A 25,757-nucleotide genomic window follows, 5' to 3' on the forward strand; every position below is an offset into this window, starting at 1 on the left:
ACCATGCTGCTGGACTGAGAAGTGGTGATGATGCTGCTGGGTGTGGACTGAGCACGAGAAGTCGGTGCTCCAGCACCCTCCTCCTGGTCCAGCCTCCTCTGTTCTGCCTGCCTAATGTCTCAAACCAGGAGGCAATGGGAGAACATTCGAGAGCTCTCGGGCGGCACCTGAGAAGCCCCTGCTATTTCTGGAGGCCCACCTGGCCCCCACATGAGGCGGGAGTTCAAGTAATGACTCCTTGTCAGATCTTAAATAAGAAGCACTGCGCAGCTGACAAATGTTACTGAGGTGGTTCAAATGCTACTTGGGATTCCAACTGGGGTCGATGGGAGTTGTAGTTCAGCAACATCTGGAGAACCAGGGGAGTAACTATAACAGGGCAAGGGGGGACAGTTGTCTGGGGGCCCACTGCCTTGGGGGGCCCCCCCAGAGGCAAGTCACATGACTGACTCCCTCAGGCCGCCCGGGCTTCCTTCAGTTGTATTCGAAACTGATGTGAGTGTTAAGACCTGGAGCTACCAGAACAGCATGTCTTTCTCTCATACCATTAAAGGACTTGCATCGTCCACAATTTACAAAACCTTTTAAAAAGTAATTATCTTGTCTCTGGGCCCACTACAACCTTGCTACGCCCCTGCGGAGTACCACAGGTTGGGAACCCCTGTACTATACCAAACCATGGTTGGTCATGATGTCTGAACCAACACTGAGCCCATCCTCACGATTAGAGGATGGGTTCTAAAGGGGCGAGGGGAGGAAGCCACAAAATGTTTACCTCCCGCACACACGAGCGGTCGTCCTTCCTTGGGCAGGTGGATCAGCCACCCAGGTGAGTACCGGCTCCTGCTGGTAGCTCCGAGGGTTGGGGAGCCTGGAAGGGAGGAAGAGAGGAACTGGCACACCTGGGTGGGTGCTCCCTTCCATGGCGGCGACTGTGGCTGCCTCCCCACCCCCCAGTACAGAGCTCAGACTGTCCATTATTTTCCTCCTTCTCCTCCTCCTTCTTTGGAGGGCCTCCTGCACCTGCCTGATAAAGCATAAATGCAGCAGGTGAAACTTCACCTTACAGATTCAGTGGCGAGGCATCTGGCGAATTTCTGTTTGTCACACACAGCAACCCTATCCCAAAGGGGAGGTGGGAAACCCTCAGACCTCTATGTAATATGCTAGAATAGCTGTTCTCAAAGTTGGGTCCCCAGATGGTGTTGGACTACAACTCCCATTATCCTCAGCCACATCGGCCAAAGGTGAGGAGCATGTACCAGGGCTGTCTGCTGGGATGACCTGTATATGTACGTTTATTTATTTATTCACTTGGGGGGGTGGAAAGGGGGGAAACCCACCCTCTGCTTTTTCTGCAATCTCTGACACCAGAAGGCTTACGGTACTAAAAACAACATTTATTGATCAATTTTAAGTATTTTATACTGCTTTTCTAAAAATACAATTTTACTAAAAGTAGTTGGCAAACTTTACAAAACTTTATATCATCCAAATCAAACACCCAATAATTAAGAGAATGGCATATGGACAAAATAAAACAGCCATATCATAAGCAGGAGGAGAAATCTGCTTCTGGTTTATTGATCAGGGATTCTAACCGCTTTATTAAGGGGAGCAAAAACACCTTTTTGTTTAAAAACAAAAACAAAAACTGGGAGCAGGAAAGTCTTGCAGATCTCAGCTAATCGGTCCCCATCTCTGTTCTATGCACATGCCTACCTAAAAGATACCCAGCACTCTTCTTCTGTTGCATCATCCTGTAGCGGTTCTAGTTGGCTAGCTGTCTTTCAGAGAACCTGTTTCCCAAAACACAGCTTGAAAACCACGGTGATTCTGCATGATTCGTGGCTGAGTCATGACACCAAAGCAAAGTTCCAAGGCTGAATGGACCCAGCGGACCAGAATGAAAGCCCTTGTCCAGACCTATCTCATCACCTGGGGTGCTTGTGTTCTTGGCCCTCTGGCCTGGCCCCAGTGCATGAGCCAGCCAGTTGCACAGCTAGACAGATCCCTATGGCTCCAGGGTGCCCTGGCTTCCATTGTCTTCTTGAGTTTCCATTGCCCTGTGCAAACTGGCCCAGTGGAAAGAACGTGGTGGGGGCAGAAGATAAGCCAAGCAAACAGGCCTTTGAGTTATGCATGTGTGTGCAAGGAGGGGGGAAGGATGTTCCCTGTGCCTCTGCTGTGCACTCGGAAAGTTTGGCTGTTTGAAGGAGGAGGAGGAGGTGGTTGGTGGATGTCAGGATGGGAGGGAGGAATTTGAGCAGCTGGGGGCTGCTGGGTCCAGTTCTCAATAGCTAGGCCTGGAATTATCTGGGGCCTTTATAAAGCTGGAGAGATAGGAGTGGAACCTGCTGACTGGAGAAGATAAGAAACTAAGAGCTGGTGGAGGTACATTGAAAAAGAAGGTATAAAGGAAACTAGAATGAACTGTGTCTCTCCATCTCTACTTCTGTCTATCCATTTCTTCTCTGAAGTCTCCCTCTTCTCCTGCAGTGCCTACCTGATGCTGGAATATCTTTTCTATCTTTACTTTTTCAACTAGTACAAAAACCAGGGTGGTGGGTTTTTTTTGGTTTTTTGCTGGGAGAAAAATTAAACTAAATCACTTCTCCTGAATTTTTGTGGCGACATTCAGATGTCCCAAAATGCTGGATTGGGCAGGCTGTGGTAGGTGTGGACAGATCTGTGGGAGCTCTTTGTTGTTGTGTAACATGCTTTCAAAAGGGTCCAGAATGAAGTTTCCCACATTCTTTCCTGGAATGTGCTGGGCCTTTAGGTTCTGTGGAAAAGAAATCTAGCCCTTGTGGCTGCCCTGTCGTAAGAAAATAAGAGCTGACTTGCTGGATGAAATGGAGGTACATCTGAGCAGTTCTCTTTCCAGCTGTGGACATCCCTGCATGCAGATAAGTAGGGCATGAAGGTGGTGTTCTCTCTCTCCATCCTCTGTGATGCACGGAGGTATGTTACCTCTGTGCATGGCACTTCTTCCTTAACTATCAAAGGCGTAATTGCGGGGCGGCCGTTCCATGAGACAAAGTGAGGCTGTCGCCTCAGGCAGGTGATTATTGGGGTACCAGTGAGGTGGCAAGATGTTCTCCTGGACCTCCCTTTTTTAAAGAAAGGAAAGAGGAGGAGGAGGATGGACACAAGGAGAACAGCATTTGGTGGCTTGTCTCAGGCACAGAGAGGTCTCTTGACCCCACTACTGAATGGTTGTGTAAGTCTGTTGCAGCAGAAACAAGAATAAATCTCATGCTACCTTAAAGGTGAACAGGCATTTTTGTGGCTTAAGCCTTCCCCAGTAATATTTTAATATCTTTAAGATGCCACAGGACTCCTCATTTCTTTTAATGATTGTGGTTAATAGCTACTGATGCCTCTTTTGAGCTAATCTGGCTGCTTGTAATCTCTCCCCACCCCACAATAAGCTCATACCCCTGAGCTAACCCTGCTAACTTGGCAAAGAGGCACCTTTTAATGTGGTGATTCTCTTTATTGAGCAGGGGGAGAGTAACTGGCCTGATCTATCCCCAGCACAGTACGTCCAGTGACTGTTGCTGGTGTCTATCTTATGCTTCTTTTTAGATTGTGAGCCCTTTGGGGACAGGGATCCATCTTATTTATTTATTATTCCTCTGTGTAAACCGCCCTGAGCCATTTTTGGAAGGGCGGTATAGAAATCGAATTAATAATAACAACACAACAATACTTGAGCGGTTGCCAAACAAAGGAGCCCTATCCAGACATGTCGTATGTGTGTTCAGGCATCTGTTCACACGCACATGTTCTTGTGCAAATGACGGTACCTGTGTTCATTTTAAAAAGCAAACTGGGTCACAGGTCCCCTGGAATGCACGATACAGGTAGGAAGTGTGCTGCTGTACATGCGTTAAACATGATATGTGAATAGCTGTGCAGGTGGCCCTCGTTATTTGCGCGGCTTCCGTCCCCCGCCTGTTTCCATGGATAATGAAACTCTGAATAAAGAGACATTAACCTTATGGGGATTGGGAGGTTAGGTTCCTAAGCACACTGAAGTGTGCTGAAAATCACAAGAAAAAGCAGCGAAGAGCAAAACTAAGCATAGTACCTTGCTCTCCAGCAGTGCCTCCAGAACTTCCAAATCCTCTGATTTTTATGTTTTTAGGGTTTTGTTTTGTTTTGCAGAGAAGAGCCACAAAATGGCTCAGAGCTACAAAATGGCGGCCAGAAATGACATCAGAAGTCATTTCCAGCCATCCAAGAACCGCAGACTGGCGAAAATGACCCTATTTTCACCCTGTGAATAAAGAAACTGGGTCCCTATGACCCAAACGTGGAGACATGAAACCACGGATGCTGGGACCCGGTGTCGGGTAATGAGGTCCACCTATATGTGCTTACAGATCTTTATGAGTGTACACTGTACACAGATTGGGATGTGGGATATAATGTGCGAATCGGACTGGAAGTCAAATGGAGCTGGCTTGTCTGAAGGGATACAGGAGACTTGTACTCTGTGGCTGCTGCTGTACTTTGGAGATCCTCTCTACAGTGTTGTTTCAGTTGATGCCTTCTTATTTTGGGTAAAAACCGAAGGTCCTTTGAGAGAGAGATGAACCCAGTGGACTGACTCTCCATTGATGAGATGGTGGACCAGTCCTCCCAGTACGTTCATCCCATCTCCTCACTCTGCACTCACCGGGCTGGCTGGCTGATTCCCCGCTCCCCTCATTCTTTTCCTAAAGGGATATACTAGTGTGCTTTTCTGCTAAAATATAGGACATCAGTGTTCTGCCAGGATGGAGCTGGCTGGAGCTTGCAGGACAGAGCTAAAGGCAATTCGGGACTTGCTGGGAAGGGAAGAAGGGGCTATAGCTCAATGGAAGGGTATCTGCTTTGCATGCTGAAGGTCCCAGGCTTGATCCATGGCATCTCCGGGCAAGGCAGGGGGAAATTTCTGCCTGAGTGGTCTGACTCAGCGAAGGCAGCCGCATATGCATTTATATGCTGCTACTTTATTTCATGGAACTGAGTGAGTGTATTCCATGATTCTGCACAGCTATGAAAACTGGCATCATGTCTAGAATCAGAATCCAGGGAATCTTGATTTTTCAGTTGAGGAAGAAAAGTCCAAAAGCAAACAAGGTTCAAATGAACCCCAAAACTCTACCCAAAGCTGGGTGTATTGTGGAATTCCAAGCCTGTAGAATTGGACGCCTCTGTTTCATTTTTTAAAAATTCCTCCTAGCTAGTAAGGCAGCAAAGATAATCTTGAAAGTCTGCAGGCAACACAATGTCTTTCTGGTGCAGTCTCAGAAATCAGAAGGTATGCAAGAGAGAGAGCGGGGCGGAGGGCTGGATTTCAGTGGCCCCTCTAATTTTTTTCATCTATGTGTGGAATGAGTTTTTTTCTGGGCGGCAGAATCAAGGCATTGTGTGCGCATATGCATTCAGAGTGGGGCCTTCCAAATTCAACCCGAGTGGGATCGAAAATTAACTGAGTGGACATCAGAAAACCTGTGAGCGCGTGCATGTGCACATGCTTTTGAGGGAAGAGTGCTGGATTTCCAGTAACTAAGGGGTAGTAGTTTTCAATACCCATATCCCTTTGCCCCTCCCTACAACCTGCTGAAACAAACTCACTTATCAAAAAATGTCTGCACATTTGCTTTATCTTCATTGTTTATACAGGTTGTAGGATTATGCTTTTGCTTGGCACACTTGTTTTTAGGATGCAATTTCAGTCTCTGCCCTGTAAACCCACATTAGTTTTTACATCTCCATCTCAGATGTGCAAGGTCGTATTTGTTGATGGATGAGCGTGAAAGCATTCCTCATCTTATTGATGAGGGTGAAAACATTTATTGATGAGGGCGAGGAGTGCATCTGAAGAGACGTGCTCCTTTCTGTTTTCATGTGAGCCATACCACAGAAAATATGTTCAGTTAGCCCTGACTCAAGTTAAGTGCTACATTTTTTTTTTTTTAATGGCTGCCTTCTCTGCTGGTCTTTCTTTAACCTGGACTTGCCCATCTGGTATTAACCAACCCTTTTGATTCCACTTGGAAACGCCTTGTCAAAACAAAATCCCAATTTTACGGGCTTTCACTTGATACCCTTATCAGTTTGGGGCATGATACTGAGGGGAAGGTTATCAAGCAACGTATTTGCGACATTGATTTACAGTCTGAAGTTGCTAAAATTCTGAAAGGCTCGTACTTAGGAGATCAGATTTTCAGCAGTAAGCCGGCTACTGATTTAATTAACATTACTCTTCCTAAGTTTAGGCGGGCCTGGTCTTTAGCGCGTTTAAATGTACTTCCCTCAATGGTACTTTTGGGGAGATTTAGAGGAGTTCCATATACATATTGCCTTTGCCCTTGTGGACTGGGTGTTATTGAATCTATTGAGCATGTTATCCTACATTGCACACTTTACAAGGATGATTGCTTAAATCTTATTGCTTCTCTGCTTGAGAGGTTTCCAGGACATTCAGATGAATTTTATTTAGTCTTTTTATTAGCAAATTTTAATTGTAAGTACACAATTGTAGTGGCCAGGTTTTGTAACATTTTATGTAAATTGCAATTGGCTATTGTGTAATGCAATGTTTTTGGTCAATGACTGAAATAAATTGATTGGTTGGTTGGTTGGTTGATCTGTCTTTGTCTTTACTGTGGCAGGTGAGAACAATTCAGCCAGACAATGGAGGACTCTCCATCATATAAGACCGTCTTTTCGCTGGGACGTTTCAAAATCCGGAAACTGCGGAGCGGAGCCCCGTCGGAAGAAGCCAATGCTACCCACAAACACCCAGTGCCTGCCCAGCAAATGGAGGACAATGGCTCTCTTTCGGCCCCACCGGATTATGAGACGACAATTGACGCCTCCCCCCGCTATGATTTCTATGCCCTCTCAGCACCACCTGGACGTCGGAAAACTCGGCCCACACTGGACATGCTCCGAAATGCAGAACCGGTGAGACGTGTTAGAGGGAGCGCTGTTCAGCAAGTAGCCGCAGTAGGAGGCTGAGCTAGCTTTCCTCACTGTGATCAGCCTGGGCTAAAGGAGATATTTTGCCTGACTCTTTGGCCAGGCCCATATGTGCAACACAAAGAGGTGGTCGAATCCTGAGGTGGAAGAATGGACTGTTCTGAACCACTTCAGACTGCAGTTGTCGGATTCCATGTCTGATACAATGCTGTCTCTTGTTTGTTTGTTTTTTGTTTTTTTAAAAAAACCACAACCCCCCTTGCAAGTAAAAATCTAGCTTAACATGGATAAAAAGTTCTCTTCTCACCACTATGCTAGTTTTCTACATGCAAAGCATTGATACAGGGGAGAATGTATTTTTAATGTTTTTATCTCATCTTCCTCCAAGAAGCTCATGGCTTCTTGTTCATGGCTCTCCCCGACTACACCCTCCATTTTATCCTCACAACAAGGAATAACATGTTCCAAATTTCTCTTAAGTGAAAGTACTATGATCTTTTATAACCTGTTTATGCCTCCCTCTGTCCAAGTCCTGATGCAGCAGGACCTAAACCAGAAATGTAGAGAAGCATAGGAGCATAGGAAGCTGCCGTATACTGAGTCAGACCATAGGTCTATCTAGCTCAATATTGTCTTCACAGACTGGCAGCGGCTTCTCCAAGATTGCAGGCAGGAATCTCTCTCAGCCCTATCTTGGAGATGCTGCCAGGGAGGGAACTTGGAACCTAGATGCTCTCCCCAGAGCGGCCCCATCCCCTGAGGGAAATATCTTCCAGTACTCACACTTCTAGTCTCCCATTCAAATGCAACCAGGGCAGACCCTGCTTAGCTAAGGGGACAAGTCATGCTTGCTACCACAAGACCAGAGAAGGCAGGCCACAGTTTACCATTTGTCCACTGGCCAATTGCAGGCAAACACTCTATTATTATTTATTTGGTACATGTTTATCCTATCTTCCTCTCAGGAGCTCTGGGTGGCATACATTGTTTCTCCCTTTTATCCCCATAACAACCCTGTAAAGCAGGGGTGGCCAAGCTGAGGCTCTGCAGGAGTTTTTGGATTACAACTCCCATCATACTCTGCCACAACTGCAACAGGGGGAAAGGGACATGGGAGTTGTAGTCCATCAACCACTGGAGAGTATCAGAATAGCCACCCCTGCCATCAGGTTCTGGAAAAGATCGTAACTGATCGACAGGTTCATGTGGAAGTGTAAAACAAATGGGTAGGCCCCTGAGGATGCTATCGAATAAAAGAGCAGGCAACTGGAGAAATAAAGTCAGCTCACGCTTGAGCTAGGGTGAGGGCCTGCTTCCTTTCCTTCCAAGGGAAAGAGCAGTGCCAGTCTCTGCCTGCAGTTTTGAGCTAGGACTGGGGTTCTAAAATTTGGGTCTCCCGATGTTGTTGGACTACAACTCCCACCATCTCCTGCCACCATGGCCCGGGGATAAAGGTGTTGGAAATTCTCTGTGGTAAGAGAATCCCTTTCTCATTATAGCAGAGTGCACAGAGGCACAACACAGCGGTAGTTTAGTTAGGCATGCGTGTTTGCTGAGAGTAAAGTAACTTGGAGCCAATTCATAGTTTCAAATCAATATAAAAGGCATTTATTAAGGAACTCCATTCTAGATAGGAAAGTGAGGATTTAGGATCTCTAATCTATCTATCTAACTGGATGCAGATGGATTCTGCATCCTCTCTGCACATTTGGTGCAGGGAGAGGAACTTGCCATGTTGCAAGGTAGGCGGGCAGGTAGTGAGAGAGAGAGAGAGAGAGAAGGAGGAAGGAAGTTTGAATCCCCTGAGATTAGCAATCTACACATCAAAGGGATAGCATCAGAGCAGTGGAGAAGGGATGACAAATGTCTTGGCCCTCTGACTCACTAGTCTGTCCTCCACTGTCTGAGGCAAGAGACAGCGCAAAGTCCTTTAACTTTCCAACAGAAGGGAATTGGGAATTGTAGTCCAACAAAATCTGGGGACTCAAGTTTGGTGAGAAAAATGTCACCCTAGGAGCCAACTTGAGGCTCCCTTCCCCCCCTCCCCCTTCATCCATTGAGGAAAGCAAAACTTACTCGAGACCAATGCGGAATTTGCAAGATGAATCTGAGTTCTCCCCTGAAACTCTGAACCTTCCCTACATTTTAGGGGATGTTCTTGACCCTTTTCCCCTCCTTTCCTCTGTCTTATTTATACAGCAAACCTTTCCTGGAGACTCCCAAGATCCCAACATGGATCCTGATATGAAGGAAGGGGATGACAAGGATGTGGAAGCTGATGAACCAGAACCAGAACCTGTTCGGTTTGGCTGGGTGACCGGTGTCATGGTAAAATCCATGGATGAAATGAGTTAATTAATTAGATCCCATGCTCTGCATTGAATACAAGAGTATGAAGCATCATCAGAAAGAATGTGGGGGCAACAATCAGTTTCAGATTCACCGAACCAGAGAAAAAAGTCAGGCGTGTGTGAATGCTCCTAGTAGGTTCTAATTTTTTTTGTCTTCTTTGGTTTCCAAAGATCCGGTGTATGCTGAACATTTGGGGAGTGATTCTTTATCTGCGTTTGCCATGGATAACTGCACAGGCTGGAATAGGTAAGGGGTTTATTCACCTATGAAGAGCTGGGGGTGAATTCCTCATTTGTGGGAACTCTTTTTTGGTGGGACAATTTACAAAATATGTGAGCAAGCCCAGGTCTGCCCCTGTGTATGATCCATGTGTAGAGCCTAACTGGGTTCTGCAGGGAGAGTGGGTTTAGCCCGCTCTTCCCACAGATGAGCAGGGAACTCGCCTTGAGTGGCCGGATCTGCCACCCACACAATTACCAGCTCTGTCCCAGAGCCAGCAGGGGCGGTGGGGAAGTCCCACGATGCCCTGCGCGAGTGCACGGGGCATTCTGGGGAGACCCCTGAGGCCGGGAGGCTTGCTGTCGCCTCCCAGTAGGGCGTCTACTTGTGAGCCACGCCATGTTGTCTCATGATCTTGCAAGTGGGGTTAGTGGAGTGCTCGCTCCGCTGACCTCATTTAAGGGGAGGGCTACTGTGGTTGGCTAGCTGCTGTTGAATCACTGGACTTGCCCCCAAGCCTGGTGGTTCTCACAATGGGGGGAAATCGGGCTGGGCTCCCTTAGCCTGTTCCCCACCCCCACACCCCTACCCCGCATCATGAGAATAGCCTCAAGGTAAAGCAGACTGAGTTAGGCAAGTGGGTCTTGGCCAGGGATGAGCCATAGACAGCTGTCAGGCAAGAATCAGGAATACGCCCGGGGCCAGAGCCAAAGGGATTGAGCCAGGATGATTGAAAAGTCAGACCAAGCTAGTACTGTATTTACATGAACAGAAGGTGACTCTGAATGTAAGGCGATGCCTTAAAAGATAAAGGTTAAATACAGGTTATACCTATATTTACCTGAAAGAAAGAGAACTCTGAATTCAAGACGATACCACCACCTCCAGGGCACTTTCTGGACTGCAAGCTCTACAGCAGTTGGAAGTGCTTCAGCCTGGCATTTATACTCAAAACGTAAATAAAGGCTAGAAGCTGTTTGCTGCATAGTTTGTGATAAAGCTGTGGCTGTTCATATTGACATCCACAACAACGTATTTTCCAAGCAGGGACTGTCCATACTGTTTGTGAGATGTGTTCTCTGTGCCCTCCCACTGTCCCATTTTGAGCCAATGGGGTTGCGGAGGGGTGGACACAAAGAAGTGTTAAAATAAAAAGTTTCTTGGTGGCTTTGTGCAAAGCCACGTGCCGGGGGAGCAAATAAATAAAACGCAGGGAGTTTAATATAAATAAATAAATTAAACGCAGGGAGTTTTAACTAAATAGAAAGCAACTAGTTTGACACATATTAATGTGTAGTAACAAAAAATTAAAAGCCACTGGCAGAGGCCAAAGAAGGGACAGAAGAACACAGCTAATTAACAATAGGTGAAAAGCATATGCAAATGAGCTTGCACCATTGTGCAAAAACCCCAGTGAACAAATAAAAGAGGAAGAAGATCATCTCAGAAGCTGAGGTGACTAAGATATTAACACATCTGAGGAGCTAGAAAATAATTTTTTTTAAAGCCACTGGCAGAGGCTGAAGGGGAGATGAAAGAACCCAACTTATTAAAAACAGGCAAAAAGCAAATTAATATGAGATTGCATTGCTACACTGTTGTGCAAAAACCACAGCAAACAAATTTTCAACAAAAACATGTCAAAAGCTGAGAGGAGATCAAGATATTAACAGATCATCAAATTGCTGAATGAACTGTCCACCACCACCACCCCTCTTACCCTGCAGAAACAGCCGACCAGCCTTCCTAAAATGGGAACATACAGCTGTTTTTTTTGCCACGCAGATGCAACATTATAGCACTGAAACGCAAAGATAAAACCCAAAAGAAAGTATTGGATATGTGAACGGCACCTTGCTGTCAGCACAGCCTCTGCAATGGCAAAGCACAGGAAGTTCGGAAGCACACTTAGCGGATATACCGTGAAACTGCTGTAGAGAGTAATCTGGAAAATGCCCAGGAAAACTATCATTGTGGAGACAGCACTGCAGCCTGGGCAGGAAGTCTTTCTAGCCCTTCCTGTTGAAGAGAGCCAGTGGTTAGCCTGGGTAGGCAGAACTACTCCAGAAGTTGGGAACCCCACCCCGGAAGTTGCTCTAAACTGTAGCCACGGTAGCTCTTCACATGGTGGGCAGCAGCAGTACTTGGAGATGTGGGTCCCTAGTTCTCTCCCTAGCAGCTGCTTATCAGTTCTTGAACTCAGGAGTTCCCAGCCTTGGGTCCTCAGATATTGTTGCACTACAGTTCCCACCCACTACCATCTTCAATGGACAAAGTGAGTTGTAGTCCAACCAGGAGAGCTGGTCTTGTGGTAGCAAGCATGCCTTGTCCCCTTAAGCTAAGCAGGGTCTGCCCTGGCTGCATATGAAAGGGAGACTAGAAGTGTGAGCCCTGGAAGATATTCCCCTCAGGGGATGGACCCACTCTGGGAAAAGCAGAAGGTTCCAAGTTCCCTCCCTGGCTTCTCCAAGATAGGGCTGAGAGAGAGAGATTCCTGCCTGCAGCCTTGGAGAAGCCAGAAGTGTGAGCCCTGGAAGATATTCCCCTCAGGGGATGGACCCACTCTGGGAAAAGCAGAAGGTTCCAAGTTCCCTCCCTGGCTTCTCCAAGATAGGGCTGAGAGAGAGAGATTCCTGCCTGCAGCCTTGGAGAAGCCGCTGCCAGTCTGTGTAGACAATACTGAGCTAGATGGTCCAAGGGTCTGACTCAGTATATGGCAGCTTCCTATGTTTCTATGTTCCATATCTGGGGACCCAAGGTGGGAACCCCCTACTTTACAGGATTGTCTTAAAATGTATCCGCAAGATCTAAGAGATGAAGTTTTATGTATGTGTCTGCCCAATATACATTTCAGAATGGTAACTAATTCAGATTTGGAGAATTGTGTGAAACATAAGAACATAGCAAGCTGCCTTGAACTGAGTCAGACCCTTGGTCCATCTAGCTCCATATTGTCTATACTGACTGGCAGTGGCTCCAAGGTTACAGGCAGGAATCTTTCCCAACCAGGGAAAGATGCCCGGGCACGAAACTGGGACCTCAGATGCTTTTCTACTGAGCTATGGACCCATCCCCTGAGGACGGAGAATATCTTAATGGCACAGCGGGGAAGCAACCTGCCTAGAGAGCAGGAGGCTGTTGGTTCTAATCCCCACTGGTGTGTTTCTCAGAGTATGGGAAACGCCTATGTCGGGCAGCAGCAATATAGGACGGTGCTGAAAGGCATCATCCCATACTGGCAATGGTAAACCCCTCCTATATTCTACCAAAGACAACCACATGGCTCTGTGGTCGCCAGGAGTCAACACTGACTCGAAGGCACAACCTTCCTTTTCCTTACTCACATGCATTCTCCCATCCAAATGCAAATTAAGATGGGCCCTGCTTAGTTACCACATGACCAGTTCTCCTCCCCGGTTGTTTCTTCGCCACTCATTGCCCTCCTCTCTCTTCTGGGTTTTCCTTTTTTAAAACTAGACTGTGCTTGTGTCTTCCTTCTTTCCTTTTTTGCTTCCTTCCTTCCAAGTGCAAAGATATATTTAAAAAATCCAAGTTGCATACACAAACAAGAGCATATGGTGAACATCAGGATCTTTAGAAGTGAAACACAGGGTAGCTCAAACAAGTTCAGACCCACCTCACCATCTCCTTACCCCTCCCTGCCCCCCAGGACTGACCTGCTTAATCATTCTAATGTCTTCTGTGGTGACCAGCATAACCGGCCTCTCCATCTCAGCCATCTCGACGAATGGCAAGGTGAAAGCGGGTAAGCAATCTTCTTCATTTTTTGCAGAAGCTGGCACTTTTGTTTTGTGTGAGCAGGTCATTCTAACATGTGGAAACCTGTTAACATCCTGAAATGCAGACTGCTACAACATGACCACAGAGACCTACAAAACTGTAGGTGCTATTTAAGGGTCCCTGGTGAAGGTGCCCTTTGAGAGTTCAGTGGAGGCGATAATGAATGTGGGTCATGTTTGCGGGAACTCCTGTCATACAGCCAAATACCCCAGTGAGCCAGTGTGTGTGTGTGTGTGTGTGTGCGTGTGTGTGTGTGTGTTTTGGGATGAGCAGACCACGGCATGTCAGTTCTTGACGCGAAAAATTCAAGTGTCTCCCCCAGAGACACTTATAATTCTCTCCCCCAGAGACAGTTATAATAAATAATATAATGATTATGATATTATTAAGTATCATAATAAACTAACCAATAATTTGTTGCCGTTTGATAATGTAGCATGGCAACTGAGCTGTGAATCACGAGGTACCTTGATTCAAATCTTCCCTTGGCTATGAACTCACTGGGTGGTCTTAGGCAGCCATTCTCTCTCTCAGCCTCAGTCCCCGACCTTTCAGAGTTAGAATAATAGAATCTTAAAGTCTGAAGGGATCTTGGAGGTCCAACCAGGAACTTTGTGCTCAGTGCAGGAAAACTGTCCCAGCCGTCTTTGGGTGCCACTGGCTCATCTGGTGGCGTTCTCTGTTGTCACCCCTAGTCTGTGGAACACACACTTCCCATGACCATTCTTTCACTCATTCATTCGATTTCTATACCACCCTTCCAAAAATGGCTCAGGGCAGTTTACACAGAGAAATAATAAATAAATAAGATGGATCCCTGTCCCCAAAGGGCTCACAATCTAAAATATAAAAGGACTGTCTTCCTTGGAGGCCTTCAGGAGAGCCTTACAGCTTTCCCCCTGGCCCTGATGTTCTGGCTGGTGGTGGTGGTGGTGGTTCTTAAAGCTATGACGGGCTTGAAGTAAGTTCTTTCATTTATATCTTGCTTTTCAACATTAAATTGCACTCAAAGTGGCAAAGTTCTAGATATTATCACCGCCACCATTGTTTCAAAACATGCGGCCTGAGGCAAACTTCTTTAGCCTAATGGCCGGGCTAGTCTGAAGGAAGGAATGATGTCTGAATTGGTTCTCTTGTGTCTGGCGCAGGAGGCACATACTTCCTCATCTCTCGCAGCCTGGGCCCAGAGCTTGGGGGCTCCATTGGACTTCTGTTCTCCTTCGCCAATGCCGTCGCTGTAGCAATGCATGTGGTGGGCTTCGCCGAGACGGTCAAGGACCTCCTGGTGGTATGTGTTGTGCAAGCTGATCCCCTCCAATACGCCTCATTCTGAGGGTGGCCAGTGTTTGCACAGATCCCTCTTGCTGACCCTTTCATGCAGCAATTTGCAAGAGATCATGTTTAGCTCCCTAGCACAAAATAGGCTTCTCCTGCCTATTGCTGCATATTATTATTATTGCTGCTACTCTTGGCTGACATGATGAGGAAAAGTACTCAAAGTAAGTAAATTAAAGTGCGCCGTCAAGTTGATGTCGACTCCTGATGCCCACAGAACCTTGAGATTTTCTTTGGTAGAATACAGGCGGGGTTTACCATTGCCTCCTCCTGTGCAGTATGAGATGATGCCTTTCAGCATCTTTCTATACTGCTGCTGCCCGATATAGTACTCCCATTGAAATTAAAAGGACAAGTCATGCATTGCTTTTTTCATAGGAAACTGCTTTATACTGGGTCAGACCATTGGTCCATCTAGCTCAATATTGTCTGTGGTGACTGGCAGCAGTTCTCCAAGGTTTCAGGCCGGGGTCTTTCCCAACCCTACCTGGAGATGCCAGGGGTTAAACCTGGGGTCTTCTGCGTACAGGTAGATGCTCTATTACTGAGCTACGACCCCATTCCCTAAGCAGACCAGGCTCACATGTACTCTAGTCACTCATCCAAATACAAATCAAGGTAGACCCTGCCTAGCAAAGGGGGCAATTAATGCTTGCTACTGCAAGACCAACTCTCCTCCCCTTGGTTTCTAGAGGACTTCTGTCAGCCATTATTATTAAGAATATATATTGTGTATACTGCTTTTCAACCAAAAATTTCCCCAAGTGGTCACACTGTTTAAAGCAGGATAGGCTGGGTATCTTTCTGCCCACTTGCCAACCCTACACAAACCCACAGCCTGTTTGGATGTTAACCTAGGGCAAAATGGATGGATGAATGTGTGTGTGGCATGTGGTAGGGGATAAGCAAAATGGTGGCAGTGTGTGCTAATGAAAGTGCATAGATCGTAGGAAGAACCTGCTGTCCACCCACCTACCCACCCACCTCCATTTACATTGCTTTTGCCCCATGTGGACTTCTGAAAAGGGCTCAGGTTATGTGGGGGGGGGGGGCTGCCCTTGTAGCTTTTTGATACAGGAGAGCTGGCCTTGTGGTAACAAGCATGACTTGTCCCCTTAGCTAAGCAGGGTCCACCCTGGTTGCATTTGAATGGGAGACTAGAAATGTGAGCACTGTAAGATATTCCCCTCAGGGGATGGAGCCGCTCTGGGAAGAGCATCTGAGGTTTCAAGTTCCCTCCCTGGCAGCATCTCCAAGATAAGGCTGAGAGAGATTCCTGCCTGCAACCTTGGAGAAGCCTCTGCCTGTCTGTGTAGACAATACTGAGCTAGATAGACCAATGGTCTGACTCACTATATGGCAGCTTCCTATGTTCCTATGTTCCCTCATAGCTATTACTTTTAGTCTACAGGGAGTGGGATGAATAAAATAGGGGATGAAGCCTCCGGATTTCATTAAGGTTTTCCCTAACATTTCCCCAATACTTTGAGTACTGGCTTGCAGTCCACTTCCCTAGACCTGACCTCTTCTCCATCTAGGCCAGCTCTTTCCATTGCTTCTGTTACCAGGCAACTGACTCAAGGGCAATTCCTAAGGTAACGCAATCGAGCACTTTTTCAATGATTAGCCTTAAGCAGATTTTCTAGTTGATATTGTATATACCCACTGGCAAGAGAACATCTCCTCTTATGAGGCCATATTTTTAAAATTAAATTTTAAATTTTAATATGTTTTATCTATTGTGATTTTCTATCTGTTTTATGAATTTTAAATTTACAGAACCTGTAAATATTATAGTTAGTGTCTGAAATGTGCAAAATATTTCAGTAACAGAATCAGAAATGATGTCCAAAGATTCTGATTCTACCGATGTATTTTACAGGTTTCAGACACTATCTATAATACTTAAGAGTTTTGCAGAAATATGGCTGTATAGTAGGATATGTTCTCTTGCCAATGGAGAGATATATACTTGAAAAATGGCTTTACAACTACAGTAATTGACATAGTGGTAACATGCCTGATTCCATTCGCCTTGGAATTGCCCTCAAGCTACATGCTCCAAGGCAGAGCCAGGGTTAGGGCCTGCATTTTCGTCCCTTTCTCGCAAAGGTTCACATTTCTGCATCCACCAACAGGAGTTCGACACGGTGATGGTCGATCCGACGAACGATATCCGTATTGTGGGTGTGATCACTGTCACTGTTCTACTTGGCATCGCCCTGGCTGGAATGGAGTGGGAGGCAAAGGTAACCACAGGAAAGAGATGCTGGGATTTGGTGGCTGGGGGCATTGTCGTGTGCTCCAGAGTTTCGTTGTTAGAACTGGGATTTGGGAACTCTGGAATCCTGTAGTAGTTATGCCTATATCAGCTGTCATTGTGGAAAGCAAAAACAAAACAACAACCAAGTTTCTCTAGCCCTTAAGAACAGTGCAGGCAGAATGTGGGCTAAAAAACCTGGCCCAACCTGCTTCTGCACTTTTAACAGCAGGGTGAGATGCAGGTGGTCATCAGATAAGGCCTTTCATGGCCCAGTGTACACATGTCAACCAGTGTTATCTCTAATTCTTTTCATTTGTGTGGGAATGAATTTTATTCTGGGTGGCATTCATTCATTTAGAGTGGAGCCTTCCTGATTTAACCTGAGCGGGATCTAAAATTAACTGAGCGGACATCAAAAACCTTGTGAGTGCACGCACCTTAGAGGGAACACAGATGTCAGGTTGCTCTTACAGGAAGAGGAGCAGAAGCCCAGTAGAAAATCTGGCAGCCCTAATGCCTGCTGGAAGAGGGGCTGAGCAAGGTTTTGAGGGCTATTGGGGCTGGGCCTCTGTGATTTGCATAGCTCTTTGTCCTTTCCCATAATCAGCGGAAACAGGATACAAATGGATACAACAGGATGCAAAACCGACTCTTAATCTGCATAATTTATTACGGGATGCACATAGTTGTTTTGGTAATGTAGTTGTTCTCAGCCTTGAGTCCACCAGACATTATTGGGTTATAACTCTCATCATCCCCAGCCACAAATGGGGTTGTTTAACAGTATCTGGGGACCCAAGTTTGATATCTACTGTACTGGGATCATTCACAAAATCCTGGCTTTTTACTCAGGATCAATTAATTGATTCCAGGGGTTTTCAGGCTTGGGTCCCAGATGTTGTTGGCTGGGAATGGTGGGAGTTGTAGTCCAAGAACATCTGGAGACCCAAGTTGGCAACCTCTGAAATAAAAGGAGCTCAAATTCTAGTCTTGCCTTTAGGAGGAGAGTAGAATTCAAGATCATATGTACGGTACAAAAGGAAAATGAATTAATAGTCACTTTGAAGATTCTTGGCAGTCATAGTTTCTATTAAGTGTATGAGAACAGTCCTGCTGCATCAGGCCCAAGACAGTGGCCCACCAGATGCCTCTGAGAAGCCCACAGGCAAGAGATGAGGGCCTGCCCTCTCTCTTGCTGTTGCTTCCCTGCAACTGGTATTGAGAGGCATCTTGCCTCTGAGGCTGGAGGTGGCCTATAGCCACCAGAATAGTAGTCATGGATAGATCTCCATGAATTTGTCCCTTTTAAAGCCATCCAAGCTAGTGGCCATCACCACATCCTCTTGTTGTTGTTGTTTGTTACATTTCTATACTGCTTTCCATTAAAGTAATCCCAAAGCATGGCAGAGAACTCCATAGATTAATTATGTGTTATGTGAAAAGTGCTTACTTTTGTTGTTCCTAAATTTCCTGGCCTTCAATGTAATGGGATGACCTCTGGTTCTAGTGTTGTGAGAGAGGAAGAACAACTTTTCTCTCTCCATTCTCCTTACTCCAGGCATAATCTTATACACCTCTATAATGTCTCCCCGTAGTCTCCTCTTTTCCAAACTAAAAAGCCCCAGATGCTGTAGCCTAGCCTCATAAGGAAGGTGCTCCAGACCCCTAATCATCTTGGTTGCCCTCTTCTGCACCTTTTCCAGTTCCACAATGTCATTCTTAAGATACGGTGACCAGAACTATATGCAGTACTCCAAATGTGGCAGCACCATAGATTTGTATAAGGGCATTGTAATATTAGCAGTTTTATTTTTAATCCCCTTTCTAATGATCCCAAGCATGGAATTTGCCTTTTAAAATCTCTGCCGTGTACTGAGTCCACACGTTCAATGAGCTGTCCACCACGATCCCAAGATCTCTCTCCTGGTCAGTCACTGACAGCTCAGACCCCATCAGTGTATATGTGAAGTTGGATTTTTGTGCTCCAGTAGGCATCACTTTACTTTTGTTTGTTTGTTTGTTTGTTCGTTCATTCATTAAGTATGCTTTCCATCAATTTACCCAGCACAGAAGTTAAGCTAACTGGCTTGTAGTTTCCCAGATTTCCCCTGGATCCCTTTTTGAAAAACGGAGTTACATTAGCTACTTTCCAGTCCTCTGGTACAGAGCTTGATCGTAGGAACAAGCTACATATTTTTGCTAGGAGTTCAGCAATTTCACATTTGAGTTCCTTCATAACTCTTGGGTGGATGCCATCTGGCTCTGGTGATGTGTTAATTGTTTTTCGAGACAGATTAGAACATCTTCCCTTGTCACCTCAAATTGGCCCAGTTCTTCAGCCTCTAAACCTGAGAAGCTCAGTACCAGAGCAAGTATATTTTCAGTATACTCCACCATGAAGACAGATACAAAGAATTCATTCAGCTTCTCTCCATTCTCCTTATCCCCCTTAATGATCTCTTTCAGGCCCTCATCATCTAAGGGTCCAACCACCCCCTTGGCAGGTTTTCTGCTTCTGATATATTTAAAGAAGTTTGTTATTCCTCTTGACACTTGTAGCTATATTATCTTCAAACCCTCTTTTTGCATCCCTTATTCTCTCCTTACATTTCTTTTGCCAGAATTTATCTTCCTTTCTATTCTCTTCATTTGGGCAAGATTTCCATTTTCTGATGGAATTCTTGTTCCCGTTTATTGCTTCCCTGACTCTACTTGTTAGCGATGCTGGCATTGTCCTGACCTTGGTGGTACCTTTCCTCCTTCTTGTTATATATTCCAACTGAGCTTTTATTATTGTGGTTTTAAATAAGTTCCCTGCTTTCTGTAGTGATTTGACCCTCCTGACTTTCAGGTTTCTTTTTACCAGTCCCATCATTTTTGAGAAGTTTCTTCTTCTGAAGTCCAACACATCTGTGTTGGACTTGCATGGCAACGCTCCACCTGCATATAAGCTGAAGTGGATCACACTATGGTAACTTTTCCCCAGTGGGGAACTATGTCTATCGGAGTTGGATATCTACACCTCTGACATCTTGCACCAGGTCCTGGGCACCACTCAGGATTAAATTCAAGGTCATCTTCTCTCTGGTTGGTTTCACGACCAACTGTTCTAAGGCGCAATTATGTACCATGTCTAGAAATTTGGCCTCTGTCAATACTGGCATGTGAACTTGCCCAGTCTATGTGACGGTAATTGAAGTCACACATTATTACAGCTCTGTCTCTCTTAAATTCTTCTCTAATTTACTTCTCCAACTCCCAGTCACTCTCAGTCTTTTGATCCAGAGGGTAATAGCACGTCCCTACTAACACATTTTCTTTCAGTCCTTGTATCGTCACCCATAAAGATTCTGTGGTGGACTCTGGTCCTCCTAGGTTTTCTAGCTTGGATTCTATCCCTTCTTTAATATACGGTGCTACTTCACCCCCAAATCCTCCCCTCCCTGTCCTGTAGAAGTTGTATCCAGGAAAAACAGTGTCCCACTGGTTATCACCATTCCACCAGGTTTCCATTATGCCCACTATATCTAAGTTTTCATTAATAACCAAGCACGGCAGCTCATCCATCTTGGCTCGGAGGCTTCTAATTCCATATTGGTATATGGAGGAAGGAGTATAGCAATCTATCAGAGAATTCTCAGCAACTCAACATCAGTTCTCAGGATGCTTTGAACATCTGAAGCTGCCATGCTGAGTCAGGCTATTGGTCCATCAGTCCTGGGATTGTTGACTCTGAATGGCAGTGGCCATCCAAGGTTTCAGGAAAAGGTCTCCTACAGCCCTCTACCTAAGATCTTTTTAACTGGAGATGCCAGGGATCAAACTTGAAAACATCTGCAGCCAAAGCAGGTACTCTACCACTGAGCAACAGGCTTTGAAGCAAGCTGTGAGGGTTAAACCATCATACAATCAATCACAATTTTTAGTGTAGATATACACCTTGATAATCCTGCAATCAGAAGGTGAAAACCAGGATTTGGGGGTTGTATGAAGTTGTGTCAAGGAAAGAATTGCTTGCAACATGACTGTATGTTGTTTTTCCTGTTTATTGTTTCCCTGCTCTCTTCCCAGGCTCAAGTTGTCTTCTTCTTTGTGATCATGGTCTCCTTCATCAACTACTTCATTGGGACCTTAATCCCAGCTACAAAAGAGAAACAATCCTTGGGCTATTTCAGCTATCGTGGTAAGGACCGCAGTGGCATCCCTCTGAATCCCTGGCATTCCAAACACACCCTCCCTCCCTGAGCCATCAACACACATAAGAACTGCCTGCCTGGACCAGAGCACTGTGGCTTGCCTAGAATTTTGACTTCTTGTAGTTTAGCCAGGGTATTTGCTGCTCTGCTTTCTTTTCCATTGTGTTTGGATAGATCACCTTTCTCTCGTTTTCTGCCCAAAGGCGACATCTTCTTAGAGAACATCGGTCCCAGATGGCATGGTGAATCCGGCAGCTTCTTCGGCATGTTTTCCATCTTCTTCCCGTCAGCTACTGGGATCCTGGCTGGTGCCAATATCTCAGGAGACCTCAAGGTAGAGGGTTTGGGCCTCTAGTCCTCCAGGACAGCAATAACTGGTTGTCATGGGTTGCGTAGAACTGTGCCAAAGTCTTTCAGAGATATGTTTATCTCTCTCTCTCTCATCTCAGTGTGCCCCAAGCCCAGTGGGCTGGTAATTCGTCCAGCTGAGGATTGAACTCCCACATCACCCAGTTCAATCCTGCTCATTCCCCAGCTGGGCAAATTACCAGCCTGCTGGGTTGGGGCAGTGTGAGACAAGATAAGAGAGGGAGAGAGAGAGCCCCGGTGGGATGAAATGAGAGTATCCAGCACTGTGGCTCATTTCCACCCCCACCACAACTTCTTTGCACCAGCTGCCACTGTTTAATCTAATACTCTAGGGCAGAGATGGCCCTACCATTAGGTAAAATCAGAGTTTTGAGGGGGCCAAGTCTGTCAAGGGAGGCAGGTTGAGGGACAAGTCTGACCCATGGGAACTATCCTTTGGGACTTGCTCTAGCATAGCTTTCTCTGAATCGAACAGAAGCAGCACAAGTACATTCAGTTCAAGAAGGTGCATGCAACAGACTGTTCGTGGATTGTGCCCCATGTTGGTGAGAGGAAGAGGGAGAGCCATTTTGGCAAAATCATAACAAATAATAACATAATCAATTATCGTTATGTTATTGTTACAGTCGAAATATTTGTACAGAGGGTAGAACTGCGCCAGAGTTCTGTCATAAAGGCTTGCAATCTAGTTGGTGGTGTGGCTTCACATGTCACCTGGCAGGTCCAATGCTCAGGAAAATATCAGGAAATTATTAAGAACTGGGAGCGCACTCCAGGTGGGCGTGTCACGCCAACCTACCCAAGCTGATTTCTGAGCCATCCACTGGGCATTCTACTGACTTTCACCCAACATTCTTCATCCTCTTGGAACCAAGATTTGGAGTTGGATGGAGAAAGCAGTAGAATGACAGGCAGACAGCTGGAGAACTGGACTTGGGTCAATTCAGACAGTACAACCACCGGGAATGCGCGTTCCTCATTCCTGACATTTTCCTGTGGGCCAGCAGTCATATGAAGCTGCCCATGGAGTACCAAAAAGAAAGGAGGGATGGGGAGGGAGGAGAAAAATAAGCAAATGCATGGACCACCTTGACATAATATCACATAACAACCAGGTGGAATGACTGCTGAGGGAGAAGGAAGGAGCCAAATGACACTTGGGTGCCGGCCAAGAGGATAGAGAGGGCCATGGCAAGGGCTTTGCTGTCTCACTCTAAATCAGTAAGGTGGAAATGCCTTGGGCCAGTCTTGGCTCTTATGAAGCAAAGAGAGTCTAATAATTATCCCTCATTGTTCTGCTTCCTTGGCAGGACCCAGCAGTGGCCATCCCACAAGGAACGCTCATGGCCATCTTCCTGACCACCCTGTCGTACCTGGCTATCTGTGCCACCATAGGTAAAGAGTCTGCAGTTAGTGCACAGGTCCTCATGTCTGTGTAGAGTGTTCGGCCTTAAAACTGGAAGTTTAGGCAGCTTGGTGGAAAGCGTCATATCATATCCCATCACAGAACTCGGGAGTTGTCCAAGGACAGGGGGCTTTCACCTTTGTGATCAGTCATTACCCATAATGCTCCAGGGGATTGCTAGAAGGTTCTGTGTCCTTGAGTGGACTGGCAAGGAAGGGAAGGTAGCATCCAAAATAAGAAAAAATGGAGAAACAAAGCTTTAAAGGGATGCACAAAATGTGGCAGATATAACGCTTTTCTGAGTCACCATGACCAGTGAAATTCCTTGCAGGTACCAAGAGGTTTTCTGTGCCCGTGCAGAAGATGTATGTGAAAACATGTTGGATGTTTGGGATGTTTTCCACCAATAAATCACACATTCTGTGCATCTTTTTGAAGCTTTGCTTCCCCTGTCTCCCCCCCCCCTTTTTTTTTTGTTTCTTGAGTGAGTTAGTACACCTGAAAGCAATGTTCAGAAAAGATCTTAGGTTACAGGGAACATAGGAAGCTGCCTTATACTGAGTCAGAAAATGAGTCCGTCTAGTTCAGTACTGCCTACACTGACTGGCAGCGGTTTCTCTGAGGTTCCAGGCAGGAGTCTTTCCCAGCCCTACCTGGAGATGCTGCCAGGAACTGAACCTGGGGTCTTCTGCATGCAGAGCAGATAGTCTACCACCAAGCTACGACTCCAACCCCGAAGGTGGCATACAAAGGTCTCCCATCCAGGCCAAGACCTGCTTAGCTTCAGCAAGGAGGCTGTATTGTGTAAAAGAGCATGACTGGATCAGACCAAAGTACACCTAGGCAAGCATTTTGGTTCTAGCCACAGCCAGCCAAAGGCCTCTGAGAAGCTCACAAACTTGGCAAGATGGGTTTATCCCTACTGCCTGACACTTAGAAGTATGCTGCCTCTGGACATGGAGGTCCTGTGGTCCATACTATGTTGATACTGTCAGCATTAAGTGGTATCAATTTCAGTTTGAATGGCTCTGCTCCTTTGCCAGGTTCTTGCGTGATCCGCGATGCCAGTGGCAATATCAATGACACTCTGGCATCCAGCAATGTCACAGGAGATTGCGTCGGCCTAGGTTGTAATTACGGGTGGAACTTTACAGAATGCTCCTCGACTGAGACCTGCAAATATGGACTGGCTAATGATTATCAGGTAGGAAAAGCCAGGATTCCAGGGTTCCCTTCCCAGCTCTGTGAATGGACATGAGCATGGGCAAGGCATCCATTGGACGAGGGGGTGCAAATGTCCCTGGGCCTGGAGGGTCAAGGGGTCTACAAGGGCCCTGCTGTGCACCTCCGCCACCATTTCCCCCTTCTTGTTGTTGGGTGGCGGTGGCGGTAGCGGGTTCCTGCTTCCCTGGCAGATGTGCGGGCCTCCCCTTTCCCTGGCCAGCGCACTGGCTTCTCTCGTGCCTGCGCGTGAGCCTCTCCATTGAGTAGGAAGAACCTCGCATGCTGTGACATCACGGCCACAGGTAAATAGGGGGAAGCGCAGTGGTGGGGCCAGAAAGTAGGGGCATGGCTTTGGCACTGGGGTGCACGGGGAACCCCCAAAACAACTTTGTCCCCAGACCACCAGGAGTCTCCCTATGCCCTTGGGCATGAGGTCTTGAGGGCTTCTTCCATTAAAATACCTACCTACCTACCTACCTACCTATCTATCTATCTCCCTGTGTGTGCCTTCTAGACCATGAGCATGGTATCAGGCTTCAGCCCCCTCATCACAGCCGGGATCTTTGCTGCCACCCTGTCCTCAGCCCTGGCGTGCTTCGTCTCTGCCCCCAAGGTCTTCCAGGTAAGTTGGGAGAGGTTATGGGGATGCAGATGACATTTTCATTCGATCCGCCCACAGTTTGGGACAGAGCTGTTGAAACCATTGCCCCAGTTCCAGCCTCCACCGTTGCTGCTCCTTATGGAGTCCGATGCCCCCAATGCTCACGCCCCCTCCCCTCCATGTGTGTATGGCTACACGCATGGTTGTGATAGCAGCAACCCTATTTCTGGGGTGATTCTGTTCGAACTTTGCTGCCGCTGCCGCTGCCTCCTTATCAGCATTACCTAATCCAGGGATTCACAGTCTTGGGTTCCCAGATGTTGTTAGACTACAACTCACATCATCCCTGGCTACAATGGTCTGTGGCAAACCCTTGACGGGGAACTCCTGATTGCAGGACGAAAAGGGCGAAAAATCTCCATCCCACTGCAGTCTTGATCCAGATTGGGCTTTTCGAAATGTCACCTGCATCCTCAGGGATGCCAGTGCCTTTAAGGCTTTCCCCCCAATACAGAATAATAAAGGTATATAATGTTGTTTTGAACTTCTGCTTTAGCCACCACCATGCAGGTTCACCAGCTGTTGTTTCTGGTAGGACTAGGCATGTAGGTATTGGTAGAAAAGAGACTTCATCACTCTCTACCTAAAAAATAACAATCCTAAAGTATTTATTTACAAGTGGGATTTGGGGTTTCCGAGTATTTATGGTTACAGATATAACTTTGAAGCTGGTGTTTGTCCACAGCCTAGAGATGTCTCTATCAGGTGATATAGAAACATGATAAATAATTAATAAATAATAACAACAACAACTTGCTGGTGGCTGTTTGGTTGTTACTGTATTCCTGAATGATTTCTTATAGAGGGTACACGATCAGCCCAGCCTACCTCACAGGGTTGTTGTGAGGAGAAAATGGGTCAGAGGGAAGAATGATAGATGCTACCCAAAGCTTCTTGGGGGACAGGAGCAATAAAAACATTGCTCAAATGTGCTAGTTATCAAATGTGATC

The 25,757-nt window shown here is 46.4% G+C and overlaps 1 protein-coding gene across 1 annotated transcript in view; it reads left to right on the forward strand.

Annotated features, from left to right (window-relative positions):
• LOC128330289 (solute carrier family 12 member 3-like) overlaps positions 1-25,757 on the forward strand; it is a 72,424-nt gene that overhangs the window by 21,995 nt on the left and 24,672 nt on the right. Inside the window, exons 3-13 of the mRNA XM_053262910.1 lie at positions 6,672-6,966; positions 9,181-9,309; positions 9,504-9,579; positions 13,223-13,318; positions 14,502-14,641; positions 16,827-16,937; positions 21,023-21,134; positions 21,351-21,481; positions 22,827-22,911; positions 23,965-24,125; positions 24,660-24,767. Of these exons, the coding sequence (XP_053118885.1) occupies positions 6,694-6,966; positions 9,181-9,309; positions 9,504-9,579; positions 13,223-13,318; positions 14,502-14,641; positions 16,827-16,937; positions 21,023-21,134; positions 21,351-21,481; positions 22,827-22,911; positions 23,965-24,125; positions 24,660-24,767 (1,422 nt within the window). The 5' untranslated portion in view covers positions 6,672-6,693. The remainder of the gene's footprint in view (positions 1-6,671; positions 6,967-9,180; positions 9,310-9,503; positions 9,580-13,222; positions 13,319-14,501; positions 14,642-16,826; positions 16,938-21,022; positions 21,135-21,350; positions 21,482-22,826; positions 22,912-23,964; positions 24,126-24,659; positions 24,768-25,757) is intronic.

Source organism: Hemicordylus capensis, chromosome 6 (assembly GCF_027244095.1).
Source record: "Hemicordylus capensis ecotype Gifberg chromosome 6, rHemCap1.1.pri, whole genome shotgun sequence".
NCBI lineage: Eukaryota > Metazoa > Chordata > Lepidosauria > Squamata > Cordylidae > Hemicordylus > Hemicordylus capensis.